The sequence below is a fragment of the Dryobates pubescens genome, chromosome Z (genome assembly GCF_014839835.1).
Source record: "Dryobates pubescens isolate bDryPub1 chromosome Z, bDryPub1.pri, whole genome shotgun sequence".
Taxonomy (NCBI): Eukaryota; Metazoa; Chordata; class Aves; order Piciformes; family Picidae; genus Dryobates; species Dryobates pubescens.
The window spans coordinates 12,095,594-12,114,952 of NC_071657.1; the positions used below are offsets into that span (position 1 = coordinate 12,095,594).

Here is a 19,359-nt window from a genome sequence, read left to right on the forward strand (position 1 = left end):
TTTGTACTTTTCTTCTGTTTAAAAAAAAAACAAACAAATAAACACAAAAACTGAAAAAGAAAGAAAAAAGGCAGTAAAATGCAGTGGTTTGCAAAAGAAACAGTCCCTGAATGCAAACAAGGGACAACACGAAAGTGGGTTTGTAGAAACTTAGAAAATACAAAATATAAAAAAGTTTAATAGGTTGCTTTTTTCCCAGTCTGGGAAAAGATACACAAGATACACTGAAAAGAGGTTTGGTTTCTTGTTCTATATTTTTTTTCTTTTTCTTTCTTTTTTTTTTTTTTTAAATTTTTTTTTTCTTCTTACAAAAGTTAAGGCGAGCAGTTTGTTGTGGCAAAAAGCTGTCACTGAACCAGTTTCTGACTCTACTTTGTATCCTCGCATGTTGAAACTGAAAATCTATGTGTGATGGCTTAAATTAAACAGGGAATTTGCTTACAACAATAAAAAAAAACCCTTCCTGCAATGATTCTTACAAAAATCTCTCCCCTGACCACAGAGTGGACCTCTTCCTTTGTGCCTGATTGTGCATGGATTTCCACAGGCAGCTTCCTACCTGAGGCTGAAAGGAAAACTGACCTCTTCAAAGCCCAAAGCAGCCCTGGAAAACCAGCTTACATTCATCATCCTAGGATGATGCATCTGGAGTTCCCTGTATCTTGGCTGCAGTATAATGGCTAGAAGGGGCAAGCTGATGTTCAGGCATGACTGCTGCCCTTGTGGAGGTGGATGATTGGAGTAAGCATGTTTCAGCCCATGTAGACCCTCTGAGTTCAGATTGACTTGTTCCTGTTTCTCATTTTTCCTGACTTCAGATGTGGAACTGTCTTTGACCTGAAAAGACAAACCTTATGCAGACAAACCTTTAGCTTTTCTGTATCTATTGGGCTCTGTTAACCATGGAGATCGTATGAATGTGCTAAAAACACTGGCCTTCCTAGGCACTCAATGTTAGCTACAATTACTGAGCAGTAGGTATTTGGCAGATCTTAAGTTTAAGGCTTGTGCTCTACTTCTAACCACTAAAGGGCCACTTCTGGACTCTTGCATGCCACCATCTCCCCACCATGCTGTGCCTCGGATGCTCTCTGACATGTGCTGGTTCCAGCCTCAGCAAGCATCTCCCATAGCTGGCTGCTGTGGGAGTCATCCCCAAAATGCTGAGTCTGTGCTGAACCAGAAGGTCATCTGACAAGGGAGCATGTGGCTGAAGAGATGCATGGACAGTGTGGGTTAGGATAAAGATGACACCCCAAATTTCACAAGCATAAGGCTTTGGAAAAAAATGTCCACAGGGCAAAGAAACATCAGAGGGAAAAAGATCAAGCTGGGAAGACACTGAGAATCCAAGGTGGCCGTGAAGGTGGCATCACACCCAGAGAGGAAAGGGTGGTAAGCAACGAGATGACCAGCCAGGCCAGGAGCAGAAGGCTGGAAGATTTGCATGAGGTGTTACTGATGACGTCAACAAGCCCTAGAGTGAGAGAACTATTGCAAAGTACACCTGGCTCCTGTGGCATTCCTGTGGTATACCTGTGATAGAGGTGAGACAGAAAGGGCTTTACCCTCCATGTTGCAATGCTTTGGGGTTCTAAATGTGCCCAGAGACAGCTGCCCCAGGCCACCCTGTGGTTGAAAACTCAAGTTCTCATTTTCAGAAATACTGAGATTTGTAAATGCTTTGTGTTTCTGGGAGAAAAATTAAAAATAACACACAGTCCAACAACAACAACAACAAAAGCCAAAACAGAGGTTGCTAGTTTCCAATAAACAGCCACCAGACCTGTTGCTGCAACATGGGGCTCTGTGGCTGTTCCTCTCTTTGATAAAACTTAACCACGTAAGCTTGAGTCAAGAAATGATGTGGTGAGCTTCTATAGGTGAGTTTGGTCCTTCTCCCATCCAAAAGCCCCCAGGGGAGGCAGAGGGAGTGTGTAGAAGCCTATTTAATCTGGCCACTGCAACAGATAGGGTGGCCACCAAAATTTCTGCAGGTGTCATGTAGATGTGGCTGTCTTTTCCTACTCTCTGCTTGCTTGGTTTGTTTTCTGTCCCCTGGGCAGTGGTGAGAAGTTACACTGACCAACTCTGTAGTGATGGTTGAGTGATCTAACAGAAAAATCTACCTTTTGCATCTTTTTTTGCCTGTTTGCTTTCAGTGTGCTTCACATTACCAATACTGTGAACAAGTGTCTTTTCTACTGGCACAGAAAGAAAAGAGTACAGAGCGAGAACTTTGTTTAATCACATGTTCTGAACTAACAATTAATGCAGTAAAAGCACCATCCAAGAAAGAACAGAAATATGGGAATCATCTCTGAATGAAAAGAGGCTTTTTGTTGTTTTCTTTCTTTCTTTTTTTTTCTTTCTTTTTTTTTTTCAGTTGCTGTTATTGATTTAAAAGCCTGACAGTTTCAAAGACACATCAAAATAATCTTCAGCACTTTTAAACACTATTAGAAAATTTAAATCCTGATGTTTTTAATCTCACTTCTGTAGCTATAAATCCAGACTGACTCCACTAGGGTGAGTGAAGCTGTACTGAAGCAAAACCAGTGTGAGATGAGAATCAGGCATGTCACCAAGAAAAAGCTGTCTGCCTTTTCATTGTAGTTAGAAGAATCAAAGGATCAAGAAACAGTGAAACATCTACTGATTTTGGATGTCTTCTCTTTTTTTCACATTTTTCCCTTGAGCTGTTTTTAACAGGCCTGATTTTCAAGAGAGCAGATGAAAATAAAATTACCGGAAACCAGGCCTCTTTGAAGTGTCCCACAACAGAAATGGAAGCATCCAAAACCACCAGCAGTTTTTGAAAGTATTAGCCTTGTGGCTGCAGGATCATCTCCCAGAACAGCTGCTCTGCCAAAACTCCTGTGGGCTTCCACAGGAGTTTTACCTGGGTAAGCAGGGCAGGATCAGACCCACCACCTGTCATTATTAGGTGCACTGGAGGTACACTCTATGAGAAATTACACTTCCCTATGAATTACAAAGTAAAACTCTGGCCCTGCCAGAAGTAAGAATTTCGTCACCGAATCCAGCAGGAACAGAGAGAGAAGTTCGTTTATATCCTAAGGAAACAGAAAGCAGTATCTCTCATCTACTGGAGTTCTGCAGGAAAACTTCATGTATAAACATTGGCAGAGTTACTGAAAGGCAAGGAATTAGATCAGTGACTCCATTTCAGTTGGTGTGACAGCTGCATCTTTTTCATGTCAAGTTAATTTCTACTGTAATTTGGGGAGATGAAGTACGCATACAATACTGTAATCTGGAAGATTTATATAAGGCAAAATCATCATTCATACATTTTCTAGAAAGAATAATTAAGGTCCACTTTTGGTACCACCAATAAGCAGAAATGGGTGATGGATTTTGTTTCTGACACTGCAAACTGAAAAGTTACTACAAAACAAAACTATGCAAACTTTTTGAAAGTCTTGACTGAGTTCCAGCAAATGAAAACAGGAAAATTATCTAAGCCTTCCTCCAAGAAATAAAAAATAAGATCTATAAAACAATGTTTAAATGTGATTTTTTTTTCTTTAAAAAGAGAAGCAACATCTTTTTAAGGCTTTCATATCTGGCTGCTGTGAAACTCAGACTCCCATAAAATCCCAGGAATCTGAGCAAGCTTGTCAGATATTTTAAAAAAAAAAAAAAGTAAAAAGTGTTTCCATTATATATATAATATATATGTATAAAAATCAAATAAATATGAAAACATTTGTTCCATTTCCATTTATCTCTCAATCTGCAATATTAAGGAAAAAAGAAAAGAAAAGGAAAAAAAAAAAACAAAACACCAAGAAAAAAAGAAGCAAAACCCTCCACAACACCTCCCCAAACCCCAAATAGTACACCTGATGGGAAAATAACCATGCGTTCCTCTTCCTGAAGAACTAGAAAGCAAAGCAACCCAACTGCAAGGCAATGGAGGCAATCACTTCCAGTTCACAGTATTGCAGTTAGAAGTACAGTGAGGTCTAGGTAAGTGACGGAGCAGGAGCCGCCCGGAGCAGGGAAGGAGGAGGAGTTCACATGACAATACAGCATTGACAGCGCTTTTTCTTTTGTGTACCTGGGGCAGCTTCCAAGGGCAGGCTCTCTTCCTTTCCCTCAGGAGAGGAGGGCTCTGTTGTGTCTGACAGTGGTCTACCAGAGACTAGCTCAGCAGCGTTCCCATCCATGGTGGAGACGTCTGTCACTGTCTTCTCCCTCAATGACTTCTCATCATCTTCATCAATCAGGACCAGCTCTGCCTTGATGGTTTCATCATAGCCCAGCACTTTCTTTGTTTCCTCTTCGTCATCAATATTTTGGTAGCCCATAAATATCATGGTTACCGGCTGATCTGTGCTGGCCTCTGGGGCTTCACCAATGCAGGATTTGTCTTGGAGCTGAGGGTTCACAGGATGCCCTTTGCTGGGTTTGTGTATCATTTCCAGCTTTGCCTCTTTGAAGAGCATTTGCTCCTTCATATGGCTAAGGTTTCCATCAGCTACTGCATTTCTGTCTGACACAGTCATTGTTTCATACCCTCCTTTTACACTTGATTGTCCAGCTTTTTGCATAAGTTCATCTACGTCCTTTGAGCTTAATTTATGTACTCCATTTTCTACCACTGTGCCACCAGAGTGAACCTCATAGACTACCTTGGTACCATCATCATAGACTTTGAATCCTCTTTGATGGGCCTCATCTGGGCCAATAGGTGAAGCAGAGACAATCTTGGTCTCTCCTGTCTGTTTGTCTTTCTCCACATTAATTTCCATGGTGCACAAAGCTTGAATGAAAACAAGAGAGGAAGTGCATGTTACAACAAAAAAAGCCAGTGAATGGTTAATTGCCAAACAGACAAAGAAAACTATGGTGCCCCTTTTCCTACCTCCTGCTTCTAAAGGGCCAAGTGTTCTATGTTAGAGGTGGGACACAAGGGTGTGGGCAGAGATAGTTATTACACTAAAGCTTTTTATGCAGCTCAAGGCTCAGCATACCTGCATCAAATGGGACCTAATCTTCCAGCTCATTCTATGGGGAACTGCCTCTGATCAACAAGGAAAGCCAAGAGTGCTTGGTTAGGTGTAATTTAGACAAAGGGAAGTGAAAGCATGCAGGTTTCCCTCAGTCTTTCTATTCTGAACTTGCCTCAAAATTCAGAGAGAAACTCATCTCCAGGAACCTCTCTACTCCCTTTTCCTTCTCTGCCATCAAGCTGGCAGTTGGATGGTAACAAGTTTTGTCTGCTGAAGATAACAATTAGACTGTTTTATTATCAATGTTTGCTCTTGCTTAGCTCTTCCATACGTAGCATTCAAAACATTTTAGAGAGGTGAAGAAACATTGTTTACCCCTGCTCTACAGGTAAGAAAACAAAATCACACAAGAATGGGACAGCTTTTCCCGCAGGCGCGTGGCAGCACAGAGCTCTCAGCTTCCACACCAAGACATCGACAGTGGCCTCTAACTGCAGGTTAAGAGAACATCTGAAATGGCCAAGAGGTGCTCCCTCATTTATTTGAAGTAGGCCCTAAGCCCCATCGCTGAAGGTGAAGGGAAAAAAGTAATAATGAACTGATTTTCAAAGTGTCATGAAACAACAGGTAAAAGCACGTGTGCGAGGGGTGCTGCTTCAGAATACAAAGAAACTTTTCTAGCAGTTACGAAGGACGCAGTAGCAAGATAAAAATTGTGGAGACCACAGAGCAAGGAATAGACAGGGAGTCTACACCGCTCTAACACCCATTTGAGATATGGTGGCATCTCACCACACAGCTTTTCAAAGGAAAATGTGCAAAGATCTCACAGATCTTCCAGAAGTGGCCATCTGTTTAAGCATTCCTTGTATGCAGGTGATGACATTTTGGCTCCTGGACAGACATCCACAGACACTAAATCACAAATTACCACAGACAGTGACAAATGTTTATGAAACTCAGGGTGACCATTTCCACCAATGAACCTCAATGGTATAATCATGATTTGTCTTACCTGGAGACACCACAAATTGATGTGTTGGCTTTTTTTCCTGACTTATTTTCAATACAGAGTATCATTGCCCCAAGAACCAATTTAGCTTGTTATGGTTGTGTTAAAAACATTAGGAATATAAAACATTACTCTGGCTTAATATATTCCCTCAGTCTTATTATTCACATCCTGTAGATTTCTTTTTTTTTTTCTGTGTCTTTAAAGCAAAGTATTTCATCAACAACAGGAAGTTTATCATGGCATGAATTATGATCATCTCTACAGCTCTAAACAAAAAATTAATGTATTTCTAGGTGGGTGCATGCCAGCTCCTGCGAGGTGGTCTCCTCTTCACCCCTGGAGTGCAATCTGAGAGGCAGCCTAACCAAATGGGGGGTGGTTCTGGCTATTTAGGTGCCAAGTGCATCTGCTCAGACCTTGTGTAGCCCTGGCAGGGCTGTTTAGGTCAAGTGCAGTTGCCACACAAACACCTATAGGAAGCCTGAGGAGAGAAGTGCTGATGAGTGAAGGAGCACTGCTATCTCTGAGTGAGGCACTGCTGAAGGTTAGAAGGTGGATCCTTGCCTTGGCTGTTGCAAGCTAGAGGAATATCCTTAAGGACTGTGTTTTACCACTGCCCTAGGAAATTGATGGACTATCTGTGTCCATAGCTGTCATCACCCTGTGCACAGGATGCTCATTTTCACAACAAAATAGGTACACCACTTTTCTGATTCCTCTCCCTGTGATGGCGTTTATGTGCCTGGTCATCCCACAGCAGTCTGAGGAGCCAGGAGGAGGCTGGGGGTGTGTGAGTTGGACTCTGTTCCAAGGTGTGTGGCAGAAGAAACAGGGACAGCTGGCATGGACTGAAATAGAGGAGATTTAGGATGGAAGTAAGGAAAAACACTGTTCATAGAATCATAGAATCGTTTTGGTTGGGAGAGACCTTGAAGATCATCAGGTCCAGCCTTTAACTTAGCCCTGCACCCCCAGGGCTGGTAACAATTAAGCTCTAGAGCACCTTGCTTTGAGGAACTGTAGCAGATCTCAGACTGAGAGAGCAGCTGGAAATCACTCGCTTTAGGCTCTCCCAGCCCAGGAGATGGTGAGCAAGTACTCTTCAAGTCTCATGAATACATCTCTGCTCTGAAATCTTTAATCCATCTTACAGAGGCAATAAAGTAAAAAGATAACAGTGCCAGTACTAACTCATGGAATTTGCTTCCTTCGAGCTGCAGTTTCTTGAAGTGAGTGGGTTGGCTTGACCCACAGTCCTTGAGTGGCTGGGCTATCATCATTGCTTGATCTTGCCTGGGCTGCTCAGGCAGACATTGTTCAATAACTTTCAGCATTACAGAGGTAAAAGTAGAGGTTGATCAGCTTATGGTGAAGATGTTACAACTGAAACACTCAGAGGTTTTTGACTGGTAGTCGGGTGAACTGAATCAAAGCTCAACCATAAGTGAGCAAGAGCACACCTAGAAAATCGTCTCTGATGGGTGGAAATTCTTCATTTGTCCTAAGCACCACACCCTGCAGAGAAGGCACTGGCCAGCCCACTGACTGGGCACCTGCTGCCTTCTTGGTGAGAAGCAGCATTCTGAGATCCTCTGGAGATTGTGCAATTCTCCTTTTCTTTGAAACAAACAAAAAAAAGTAAGTATTGTCTGTGGTATGATTTTTCAGTGAAGGCTGATGATGTTCCTGTGAAATAGTTGAGTGCCATGTTTGCAACAAGAGTTGCAAAATACATAATTTTATCTATGGTATGGAGTACTGGTCAATTACAACAACCTATTATGAAGACTTTGGGCAACAATTTGTAGTACTGCTTGGAAGATCCTATCCTGCTGGCTGATCTGATCTAGAAAGTTAACAGGTGTGGATCTTGTGTGTTTTATGTTTGGCTAATCTGTTTAAGCATTTGCCACTGTCAACATTTTCATTTCTTTTACCATGATTTCAACAGCAGGTATTTTCTTAGGTATTACCATAATGTGCAGTTTATGACCTTCCTCAGGGATCACATTAAAGCTCCTTGTGCAAGTCAGTGAATAAACAGCCACAAGTTTCTTAGAAAGCTGTCAGTGAAAGGCATTGCCATGGGAGAAGTGAGTAATGGAATCTGACTTATCTGCTTGTGTGCATAATGTTCATACTCTGCAGGAAAACCTAGCAGCCCAGAATGTCAGAGTATCTGGAAAATGAACTAATGTTGATTTCTAAAATGTCTGCATCCTACCAGGGCTTATTTACTGCCAAATGTGCTCTATTAATAGAATGCAAAACTATATTACGATAGAGTTGACACTGAGAACAATACTTGAAGATGACTGCCAGTATTCACAAGCACAAGTTTTCTGCACAAGCTTTAATTACAGCATAACGTGATGCAGTGCTTCATGACAAGTTCCCGCCACAGACATGGAAAGATCTGGCTTCTGCTTGTTGTGTGGATTCAGAGGCTGTTCTTTAAGAAAAACCAAACCATCATTTTAACAGACTTTGAACTTTTTTAAAGATGGATGCTTACAGTCTAGCTGTGAGCACACACACTGGTGCCTTTTCTTTAACGTTTTACACACACACACACACACACACACAATACTCTTATAAAGGACTACATGAACAAGGCTTCTGAGGCATCCACAGAATGAAAGAAATTACTGTTTTCTTGGTGTTGACAAAATGGCACAAAACACACAGGGAAAAATCTTGCTCTTAAGACAGATCAGGGTAAGCACTGGTGGAAAGGAAAGTTTTGAAATGGCTTGCAACAGAACTTCAGAACGAGAGGACATGTCCTATAGCTGTGTAGAGTGTCTTAGGTGTAGGCATTGCTTTGCTATGTTTGTTAACCCATTCTTCAAATAAGCCACCTTTGTTTCCCACTCCTTGAGACCTCTCTTGAGCAGCCACCAAAAATTTGGTCTTGAAATAGGAAACACGTTGTTTGGAAAAGAAGGATGTTGAAAATAAGAAAAATACATGTCTTTCAACAATCACATTGTTACATTTAAGACACATACTCAATCAGAAAAGTGTTAGAAAATTCTCTGCATGACTCCAAGCACAAAACATGCCATAGTTTTTCACACCTTGTCCCCAAGAGGAATGGCATACAAATAATATAAAATAATACAAATGTTTGAAGCACATGTGAGATCTTGTGAGCTCCTGTCTGCCTCATTCTTCTAAATGGGATTTGCCTGGGTACAAAGGATGAGAAAAACCCCTTGGCCTAAATACCGTGTATTTGTATCAGGAGAGATGGAAAGAACTGAATGTTGTCATGTAAAAAAAAAAAGAGGACATGTTTCCTATGACACTTGTTTGCAGTTCAGCTACATTGTTTTGAGAGTACTCACTGTTGCTCAAAAAGCCTTGACTTATTTACAAAATATGAAACAAGGCATTTCCTGGCATTTAAATGATATCAGGACACCAGCCCCATTAAGGTAATATAACAAAATAAGTTCATGGCTACTGGACTAGTATTATAATACTTTGCTCCTTGAGACTTACCAGCTACTCTGCTTGCTCCGTCCCACCCAGGAACTGGCTCTGCTGTTCGTGAATAGAGGGTTGGGAGTTCAGGGATCTGGGAGTAAATGTAATTTACTGCATCTGGTGTCAGAGAACAGGAAACAGTTAGATTCGTGCTACCAGCCCCAGTGGCTTCATTGCTTAGACAGCAGAGTGTTGTCAGCCCTGACAATAGTCACTGGAGCTTTGTACTAGATAATTGGATCAAAGCAAACAAAGTGCAAAGTCACTGTCGTGTGATTGGTGTTCAATAGACTAGCTGAGGCAGGAGGGAATGGGTCCAGATGACTCAAACCTTATGTCAGTTGAATACATAAAGTTATTTGTCAGGAGGTTCTGGATTTATCAAGTCTGTGACCTTTAAAATGGTGTGGAGAGAGGGGGTAGGTAAGGAGCAAACCTAGCATGATACTCAGATTACATGACACTTCAAATAGAGGTATAAAAGCCTAGAAAAGCTAGTGATGACTGAGCTGGATGAAAGGCCAACTCTTTTGCACTGGTGGTTTCTGATATTATTGAATGAGCATCTGACTTCTTGTTCTTAATGCTAAAATTTAGCTAATTGCAGGATATTAGAGGTTGGAAGGGACCTCCAGAGATTGAGTCCAACCCCTCTTCCTAAGCAGGATCACCTAGGGCAGGCTGCACAGGAATGCATCTGGGTGGGTTTTGAAACCTCTTCCTGTGCTCTAGTGTGTACCCATTGTTCCTTGTCCTATCACTGGGCACCAGTGAAAAGAGACTGGCACCTTCTTTTTGATACCCACCCCTCAGATATCTACAGGGATAATTGATAGGGTGCCTTCAGTAGGTATTAAGTGCCTGCCAGCTCTTCAGTGCCATCACTAACAAATCCCGAACTAGTAGAAAGCCGTCTTAAAGGACATACCTGCCTTACATTTGAGCTTATGATTGCTTAGCATAACTTAAATATGTTCTTTAGAAGAGACATTAAAGACATTTACAAATATTTACCAGGAGATATTTTGTGACTGCTTTAATTATAGGTAGCCTCTGTGGCTCTGCTAGAATTCAGTGGCTGAGCTAAAAGTAGAGCTCAGGGGAGCGATGTGCAAAAAAAGAAAAATCACAATTGGAAATGTTTTGAGTTTTGTATGGAAACAGTTAAATTTCTGTTCAAAAATAAGATCCTATCTTGTGAGAAACAGAGCACTCTTTTTCCTCCAAGGGTACCTTCTGGTACAATGTATAATTTAGTTTGTCAAGCCCTTGGCATGGCCTGGGTCCCTGTGTCAGGGTAGGAGGCACCTTCCTTCGTACTTCTTGTTGTTACATGCAGGTGAGATAAGAAGACCAGTGCATACCATAAAAGTGAACTAGAGAAAAGAGAGAGAAAATTAAATGTCCTGGTTCAGGCTGCTTGACTGCATTTAGTGAAGGGAGATACTTTCATCACAGCTCCTGTGAGGTAACACCCATCTCAGAAAAAAAACAACCCTACAATCCTCAGGCAAAGATGTGATGTGCTACTTCTAATCCCAATGTCTGCTACTTTGGCAGGAAAATTTGTCCTGGTATTCGTGAAATTATTTTACCACTTTACTAGCCTGCAGTGGCCACCAGTGCTGGTTGGGCCAGGAAGACAGTAATTAAAGTACCCAAGGAGACACTCTATCCCTCCATGTACCAAGGCAGATGAGGTACCCTTTCCTTATTCCTTTGTCAGAGGAGGATTACACAGAGGCACAGCACATATTAATTCCAGAAAGCCAAGAAGTTAGTATGTAAGTTCAGTTAATAACAGATTAATTGGGGAAAAAAAAACAACCAACCAAACCAAACTTGGCCAGGGAAATATTAGATTGTTTCATACTTCACTGGACAAAGGTAATTTCAATGCAGACTGTTTGTTTTCTCAAAGTTTTTTATTTTTAACAGTAGACCCTAAGAAAAATAGTTGTTTAGGACACAGCTGACTGAGCAATGGCCAGCAACAGCTGCTTTCTTTTGCAGGATTTTTTTTGCCTCTGATGAGAAATTGGTACAATGGTTGGTGTTCTTGTTCTGGGAAATATGACCAGCAAAAGAGAAGGCCTTTAGTGAAAGCTGAAGCAGTTTCTCAGAAGGAAGAAGTGAGGACTGTGTTTGTGGTTCAGAATAAGAAGGCACTTTGTGCTCTGGAAATAGCAGAAATTTAGTAATTATTCACCCTGGAGAGTGTACTGCTGGGGCAATAATTTCAGTACACATTCATTCAGTGACTTGAGTGACCAACCTACCTGTCCACAAGTGGGTACAATCAATGCAAACTTGTGCTGCTTAGCTAATAGTCCTTACCTATTTTGCAGTCTGTGAGAATGAATAGGTATAGGTAGGGTATAGTTCTCACCTCAGGACACTGCAGGAGGCAAAATCCTTTCCAAGTGTTTGTTTTCCCCAAGTGCCTATACAGGGAACTATACTGACCATCCTGGCAAGATCACTTGTACAGCTTGATGGTGAAAATCCTGCTTTGATGCTGTATGTATCTGAGAACCTTAATAAATTGATGTTTTTTTTGCCTCCTGTGTTAGGAGACAATACTTGGGTAAGTGTTAGGTATTCTTAATACTGACCCAGATTAGAAACTTCTCTGGATGGTACTTAGAATAAAATACTAAAAAATCAGCTTCAGGGCTCCTGAGAATCTCACTTTGTTGTCCTGAGAAGGAAATCTCAGGGTAGAGGTGGGATGCTCATGTACTTTTTGCTGAAGCAAAATGTGGTGCTGTGCTGGGTTACACTCATCTTGGGTGGGGGTCTGAAAGAACCCAGCCCCTAGGAGGACAAAAGAAACTCGATCCAGCTGGGCAGAGAAGGACTTGGTTTCCCCCTCCCAGGAGGGCGGATGGAAGTGGTCTATTTCACTCCCCCTTCCTGTCCAGCAAGCCTATAGAAATGGGGACATTTGCTGCTGTTGTTCTTTTCTCCTGCCTCACCTGCTTGAAAGAACATCACCTGCTGCTGGTTTTCTGCACAGGCCATGTGGCTGGGCCTGGTTCTCCTTCCAAGCTGCATCCATGTTTTCTAAAGGACTGAATCCACCTACATCCAGGGAAATACAAGGCCATCCAGGCTTGGTTTTGTATATTTTCCTATTTATCCTTATCCCTTACCCTTGTAAACCATCCCTGTTATTGCTCTTTCTCTCTATATATATAGTTAAAAAATTTACTTCTCCTACTTCCAGACCGATTCCAGACTATTTCTGTTGTAGATTCACCTCCTCCTCTTTTCCCTACCCCTTTTTTATCCCCTTTTCTCCTTTTTCTTTCCCTTTCCTTACCAGGGAAAGGGAGGGAGGAAGGGGAGGAGTTCTCAATTTGTTATTATCTGAGCTCTTAAACTCCAGTTAAGGCTGAAACCAGCACAGGTGCCACGTGTCAAAAATGAGGTATATGACTAGAAGAAGCTGGGGCTTGGCAAATTCTGCCAGTCTTGTCTGCTCCCCCCACCTTATAAAATCGTGCTCATTTCCATTTATCTCACTGTCAACGAGGTTTGATTTTACTTAGCACCTTTAAAAGGTATAGAAGATATCAATTTTGCAAGGAGTGGACAAGATGCAAAACAGCATTTCATTCACAGGAGAAGTAACACAGCATAAAGTAAAGCATTTGAACTGGATTATCTTCATTTCAGTCTTTGATGAGTAATTAATATCTAAAGATGCCATAAAACATGCTCTGTGGCTTTTTGTACTACTTACAACAAACTGTGTTTTAGGACTATGGAACTATCCTGTATTATCAGGTAGATAAGTGTTTGGGGAAATGCGTGGGGCAAGATAATCCTTCAAGGGTGCTTACACAAACCTAAACCTTCAGAACTGCTCAGAATAGCTCCCACGCAGAGGCTTGTGGCCAAACACCAGACAAGCTCATTTTCCAGGGACTGGATTATCTTTAGAAAGCCTGACTAACCACTAAAATTAGTGGTAGTACTTCTGCAAATACTGGCTTCCAGGGATTGGATTTTCCACTTGAAAAACCCTCTGAGGGTCCATGGGGCTACATCAGAGGGAACAGAGATTATGACCCTTCCATGAAGTTTGTTAGACCACAAATGGAAGTTTAAGCAGGAAACTTTTCTAAAAGTAGAATAGCCTGACCCCCTGAGTTACTGAATCATGCTTTAAACTAAAGAACATGGGTTAAAGGGTCCACAGCATGAGAGTGGGTGAGCACTTTTACCAGAGCAGTAAGAAATGCTCCCCAGACCTTTCTAAAAGCAAGAATGCTAGGCTTAGCCACTTCACATTCATGTATGTCAATGTATGTAATCTGGGCAACAAGCACAAGGAACTGGATCCCTCTGCTCAGTCTGAGAAATGTTGCAGGAAACTTGGCTGGAAAACTCCCATACAGGGAAGACCACAATGGACAGCTAAAAACACTTTCAGAAAGATAGGAAGGGAAGAAAAGGAGGTGCAGCTGTACTCTATGTGAAAGAGAAATCTGAATGTATACAGGAGAGCTCTGGAGACCATGTGACATCTATTGAAGGAATACCTTTGGATCAAAATTAGAGGGATCATCACCAAGAAGGATCTTATCTTAGGTATCTGTTACTGACCTCCCAACCAGGATGATGACACCACCAAGAACTTACTTTGGCTGCTAATGTCTCCTGGTTCTCATGTGAGGGCTTAAAATACCCAGGCACAGGCTGGGAAAATAATAAAAAAACCCCAAGCTGCACAAGCTGTCCATCAGGTCCCAAGAGCACAGTGAGGATTGCTTCCTGCTGTACATGCCAGACATACTGACTGGGAGCAGCACACTGCTGGATTTACTGCTCGTAAGCTGAGAAGACGTAACAATGTAACTACCAGCGATAGCCTTTAATACAGTGGCCAGAACATTGTGGAGCTTAAGATTCTGATAAGCACACTGAAGACCAGTAGTAGAACACAACTCAAATTTCAGAAGTGCCAACATCAATATGCTCAGAGCCCAGGGGCAGGAGATTCCACTGGCAGCACCCATGGCGTGTGAAGGAGCTTATGAGTGCCAGGAGTTATTCAGTGAGTGCCTGTTGAAAGCAACTCTACAAAGGGTAAGAAAGAAGCCTCAACAAAAGAAAACCCTCACATAACAATGACTTTAAGGTGTCATTAAAAGCAGAAATGAAACATACTACTTATGGAGAGGCAGCCAAATACCCATTAAGGACTACATGAACCTCACTAAGGCATTCAGGGATGCAGCTGAGAAGGCAAACTCTCAGCTGGAACCGAAACTGACCAAAGGTGTCAAGTCCAACAAGAAAGGGTTTTTCAGGTTTATGACCAGTAAGCAAAAGTCCAGAGAAGATAAAGGTTGATTACTAAATAGGACAGTCACTAGCAATTCTGACAGGGCAGAAAATCTCAACATTAAGCAGCTGTGACATTTCATGTATTGACTGGTCAGCAGTGGAAGAAGGGCTGGTCTGTGGCCTCTTGCAAGGGCTCAATCCACATAAATACATGGGTATGGCTGTAACCCACCCTGCAGTGACAAGAGAAGTGGCTGACACTGTTGCAAAAACTGCTGTCTGTGGTATTTGAAAGCCATGGAGATCAGGGGATGTCCCTGACAACTGGAAGTGGGAAAATACCAAGAAGGGACTAAAAGAAGATGTAGGAAGCTAGAGGCCCATTAGTCTTGCTTCATTCCCTGGCAAGTGATGGAAGGAATCCTTCTAGAAACTATGAAGCAGGTGACTGGGAAAAGCCAGCCTACTCATACCAGACTAGCCTGGTCACCTTCTGCAGCAAAGTACAACGTTCTGTCCACATGTGAAGAGCAGTGGATGTTGTTTACCTGGATTTCAGCAAAGGTTTTGACATTGTTTCTCACAGCCTTTTCCTGGATGAACTGGCAAGACAGAGATTGGCTAGTGGTCTGCAAGATGGGTAGGAAATTGGCTAACAGGTTGTGCTGAAAGGGCGGTAATCAATGTTTTTTACTCAGATGTCGGAGGTGTTGTAACTGTGGCAGATACAGACAGGCATTTTGAGCCGTGGTAGCTAAAACTAAAAGTTACCTAAAGTGCTATAACTAAAAAGTGTTTGCTAATGAGTGTTTACAAGACATATTGAAAACACTCTCTGAAGATCTTATTTGAATCCTCTGAGCTCATGCTTGCCTGTTTTGCTGTTGAGCTGCACAGCTGATCAAGATCAGAGGAGACAAAGAGCCTCTGAGCAATGAACCTGGAACTACACAATGCAGGCCAGGTTTCTAGTGCCACATTTTTGCCAAAGATACACTAATACATACCAAATTCAAACTGAGGGTTTGTGTAAAATCTAGATTTGCCATAACTGTGGCTTCTGCATGTTGTTTGCATACAGATGGCCAAAGATGCAGAGGATTAATTTACCCCTGAGGTAAATTTCAGCAATCAAGGGATTTATATCAGATTTTAACATGGCTTTTATTTTACATCTACATAGGGCCATAAACATACATACACACAGAGTAAGAGCTTTCTCTTTACTCTTTTTTTCATGATGTACATGCAGCATAGCTCTACAGAATGTCTGGGGTTTGACTATAGACCTGAGCAGCAACAAATAATGTAATCCTAATGCCATCTCAAGCTTTGTTTAGTGGAGAGCTTGCCAGTGAAAAGATACCACCAAGGAGCTGGAAGAAGCATGACTGTAGATGACTACAGCCTGCAGCCTCAGCATTTCTGCTCTGCTGTCCCCCACGCAGTGATCTATGAAGGCAAAGTGTGTTTATATCCTGGAAAATGTCGGATTTGTGTTTATTGTGCCTGGATGATTTCAAGCTCAGAAATGCTCATTGACAAACACAGCTGTTTTCTGGGAAGGGTAGGAAGAACACAGACAGTCACTTGATCTACCACTGGAGCTCACCACTTTCCCTGCAGCCTTTGCCTGAACCCTTTCTAAATGCCCTGTAGCTGTCCTTTCTGCACAATCAAAAGCACCATCATCACCATATTTATGTCACAAAAACATACATGGGGACATAATAGTGAGACAAATCCCTTTCTGTACCATCATATAGTTTAGAATAAAGGAAGGGATGGACACAGAGTAAACTAATGTGAGATTTATGGACTTAAAGCTGCAGTGGCAGCTCCAAAAAGTTGATGTTGGTTTGTGTCTTTTTTACACAATCTTCCTGTACAAGCCAGTGGCTCCTACCATGTTCCTCTGCAGCATGCATTACAGATGGTGTCAGACAGATGGCTGATCTGTTGCAACAAAGCAAGTCCTACATGTTTTTGATGGAAAGGGAAATCTGTGGTACCAAAGGGATTGCAGCTAGCTGTGTACATGTTTTCTTCCTGCTCTAATCAGCTACCTTCACAGGCTGTTATTAGAGAATAGAAAACAGAGGGCCTCACTACCACAAGCTGTTCAACTTTCACCATGTGAAGATGTATGGTTACATTGTGCTCGCAATGGGAAGGTTAACAGGACTGCTTGCAGCCTTTGTTGTCCCTGGAGGAGAAGAGTACAGTGCTGCTTAGAGGATGACCCTGGCCCACACTGGCCCACAAGGACAAGCTGCCAAGAGGAAGAACCAAGATGTATAAAGCAAGTGGTCTGGAAAGGAAGATATGCCAGTTAACTTATCTATACCACGTGCTCTCTCTGTTTCTGCATTTATTCTGGAGGCACTCTTATCTCTGGCAATAATCCTTGCTTCTAGCTCTGCCTGTGAGATAGGGATACACTGAAAGAAGGCAAAACCTGGGGAGCAGTGAGGCTCCTCGTGAAACTAGTGAAATGCTACATTGCTGCAAGAACATACCTTAGGGGGAACTACTGCTTCATATTTGCTAGATGGGGCTTCCTTTAGCTCCCATTTTATCACAACACACATGAAGAGACAGACTGCATCTCACAGGAGTCATAAAAGAACACTTTGGGTGCTATTTCCTGTAGGCACCATTCCTTTTTTTTTTTTTTCTGTGAAACTTGGCAACAACTAGAGTGCAACTCTGCATAGGTACAGAATATTTGCCACACTGTATCTAGAGTTTTTAATTTCACGTTATTTTGTTGACAGTGGGATTTACTGTAAAGTTTGAATTATATTGCTATAGAAATAAAGATTCCTGAACTAGACATTTGAGTTGAAAATCTTCTTACCAAATAATATTAATCACCTCAGAAGGACACCTCCAAGTCAGCTCATAAGATGCAATTTGACCATCCATTGTGTCCCAGTGCTTTAATGTTAGGATGTTTCTCTACTACACTCACAGTATAGTTGGGCATGGATTTGTCAGCAGCTTGAGGAACTAATCTTGACCCCTTTCTGGGACTTAAAGGTTCTGGAGAGGCACTACAAGGGTCTTTCTAGCTTCCTGGGAACCAACTGTAGGTTTTGCTCACTAAATTTATATCTCAGTATTTAGACTGATTACACATAGTGTGACACTGAACTGATAAATTAGGAATTACTGCATCCTCATCCACTCATGTGAGGCTTTCATTCTGTAAGGATCGTTGCACAGACAATATCATTCATCAGTAATCTAATGTTAATAGCTGTTCCTGCATAATAGGAACAGTCCTCATTGTATTTAACTGCTTATGAATAGAGCATGAGCATATGAAACAGAGAATATTGACCACATAGAAGTAGAAAGGAGTCAGCAGTGCTGGGCTACCATGTGGTAAAAGGGGTCAATAACACAGAAGTTGTATGATGTTTGGTTTAAGTCATCCCTGCTGTTCTTTCCCCTTGTGTGCTCTTAAGAAAAGAAGGAGCTCTGCCAAAGGAGCCCTGTTTCACTACAATAGTGACATTTGTGTTTGCACTGCAGCAATACCAAAGAAAAAGGTAATGGCTTTAGCAATAAATCAGGAACATACAATGAAGGGAAAGCCCATTTCTTTTTCCCTACAAACCTTTGCAACAAAGCTAAAGTAATAAATCTTGTTAAACCCAAAGGTATACAATAATGAAAAAGGCACTTACCACCATCCTGGTGTGAGAAACCCTGTGAAGGGAAAAAATAAGATGCTTGGTTAAATCTTTTGTACTTTGAGTATAAATTGCATGAAGTGTTGATTTTTATGCTAGGTTTTATGCTAGGTTTGCAGGGACATGGCTCCTCAGGTTTCAGTGCCATTAGGAGCTGAGGGAGAGGGACATGGTGCGACTGACAGAGTACTGCAGTTTACTGCAGGCAGTAGTGCTCAGAAGAAGCATCTGTGGCAAACACCACTAACTCTGGGTGAGGGTAGGTACAGGGAAGTTTGAAACGTCTTTCAGGATTCTGCTGGCATCTTCCAGTGGGGACAAAAGCTCCCATTGTTTCCCTGCAGATAAGCTATCAAGATACTCTCTAAAATCCCCTTTCACAAAAAGCTCTAGTGGGAAAAGGAAATCCAGAGAACCCAACCAAAATAGATCTAACACCTCTGTATCTTTTCTAGTCCTTTTCATTCTGTTTTGAGCTACATATTCTGCAGCTGACCTCAATCTCCCTGTAAGGGCATGAACTGCTGCTTTCAAACACTGCTAAGAGTCTACCTTGGTTTCAATCTGTGCCCAAATTTATGTTTGTTTGTTTTTAATTTTTTGTTTGTTTGTTTGTTTTTTAATACCTTTTGCAACTTGTCAAAGGATTTCTCAGTCTCCTTTAGCTTCTCCAAAATGATCTGTTCTTTGGCAGATATTTGGGATTCCTCACTTTCTAACTTCTGTATTTCTTGTTCCAGCCTGTGGAAGACATACAGACATGTACATACACACAAAAATAAGACATGTAAAAATTATTTCAAATGAGTTGCAGTTTTCCAGATTGTAGTTAGCATCTCAAATGTCACCAGGAACAACTTTCACCTTTGTT

At 41.8% G+C, this 19,359-nt stretch overlaps 1 protein-coding gene across 4 annotated transcripts in view; it reads right to left on the bottom strand.

The window, feature by feature from the left end:
• Positions 1-19,359, bottom strand: part of PALM2AKAP2 (PALM2 and AKAP2 fusion) — a 298,140-nt gene that overhangs the window by 149,706 nt on the left and 129,075 nt on the right. For 2 of the 4 annotated variants that reach the window (XM_009902125.2, XM_054177879.1), the window contains exons 4-7: positions 19,115-19,229; positions 18,483-18,504; positions 9,505-9,606; positions 4,088-4,792 (exon numbers count right to left, since the gene is read on the bottom strand). In XM_009902125.2, coding sequence (XP_009900427.2) covers positions 4,088-4,792; positions 9,505-9,606; positions 18,483-18,504; positions 19,115-19,229 — 944 coding nt within the window. The remainder of the gene's footprint in view (positions 1-4,087; positions 4,793-9,504; positions 9,607-18,482; positions 18,505-19,114; positions 19,230-19,359) is intronic. The other 2 variants (XM_054177878.1, XM_054177880.1) reach the window with 2 other exon arrangements.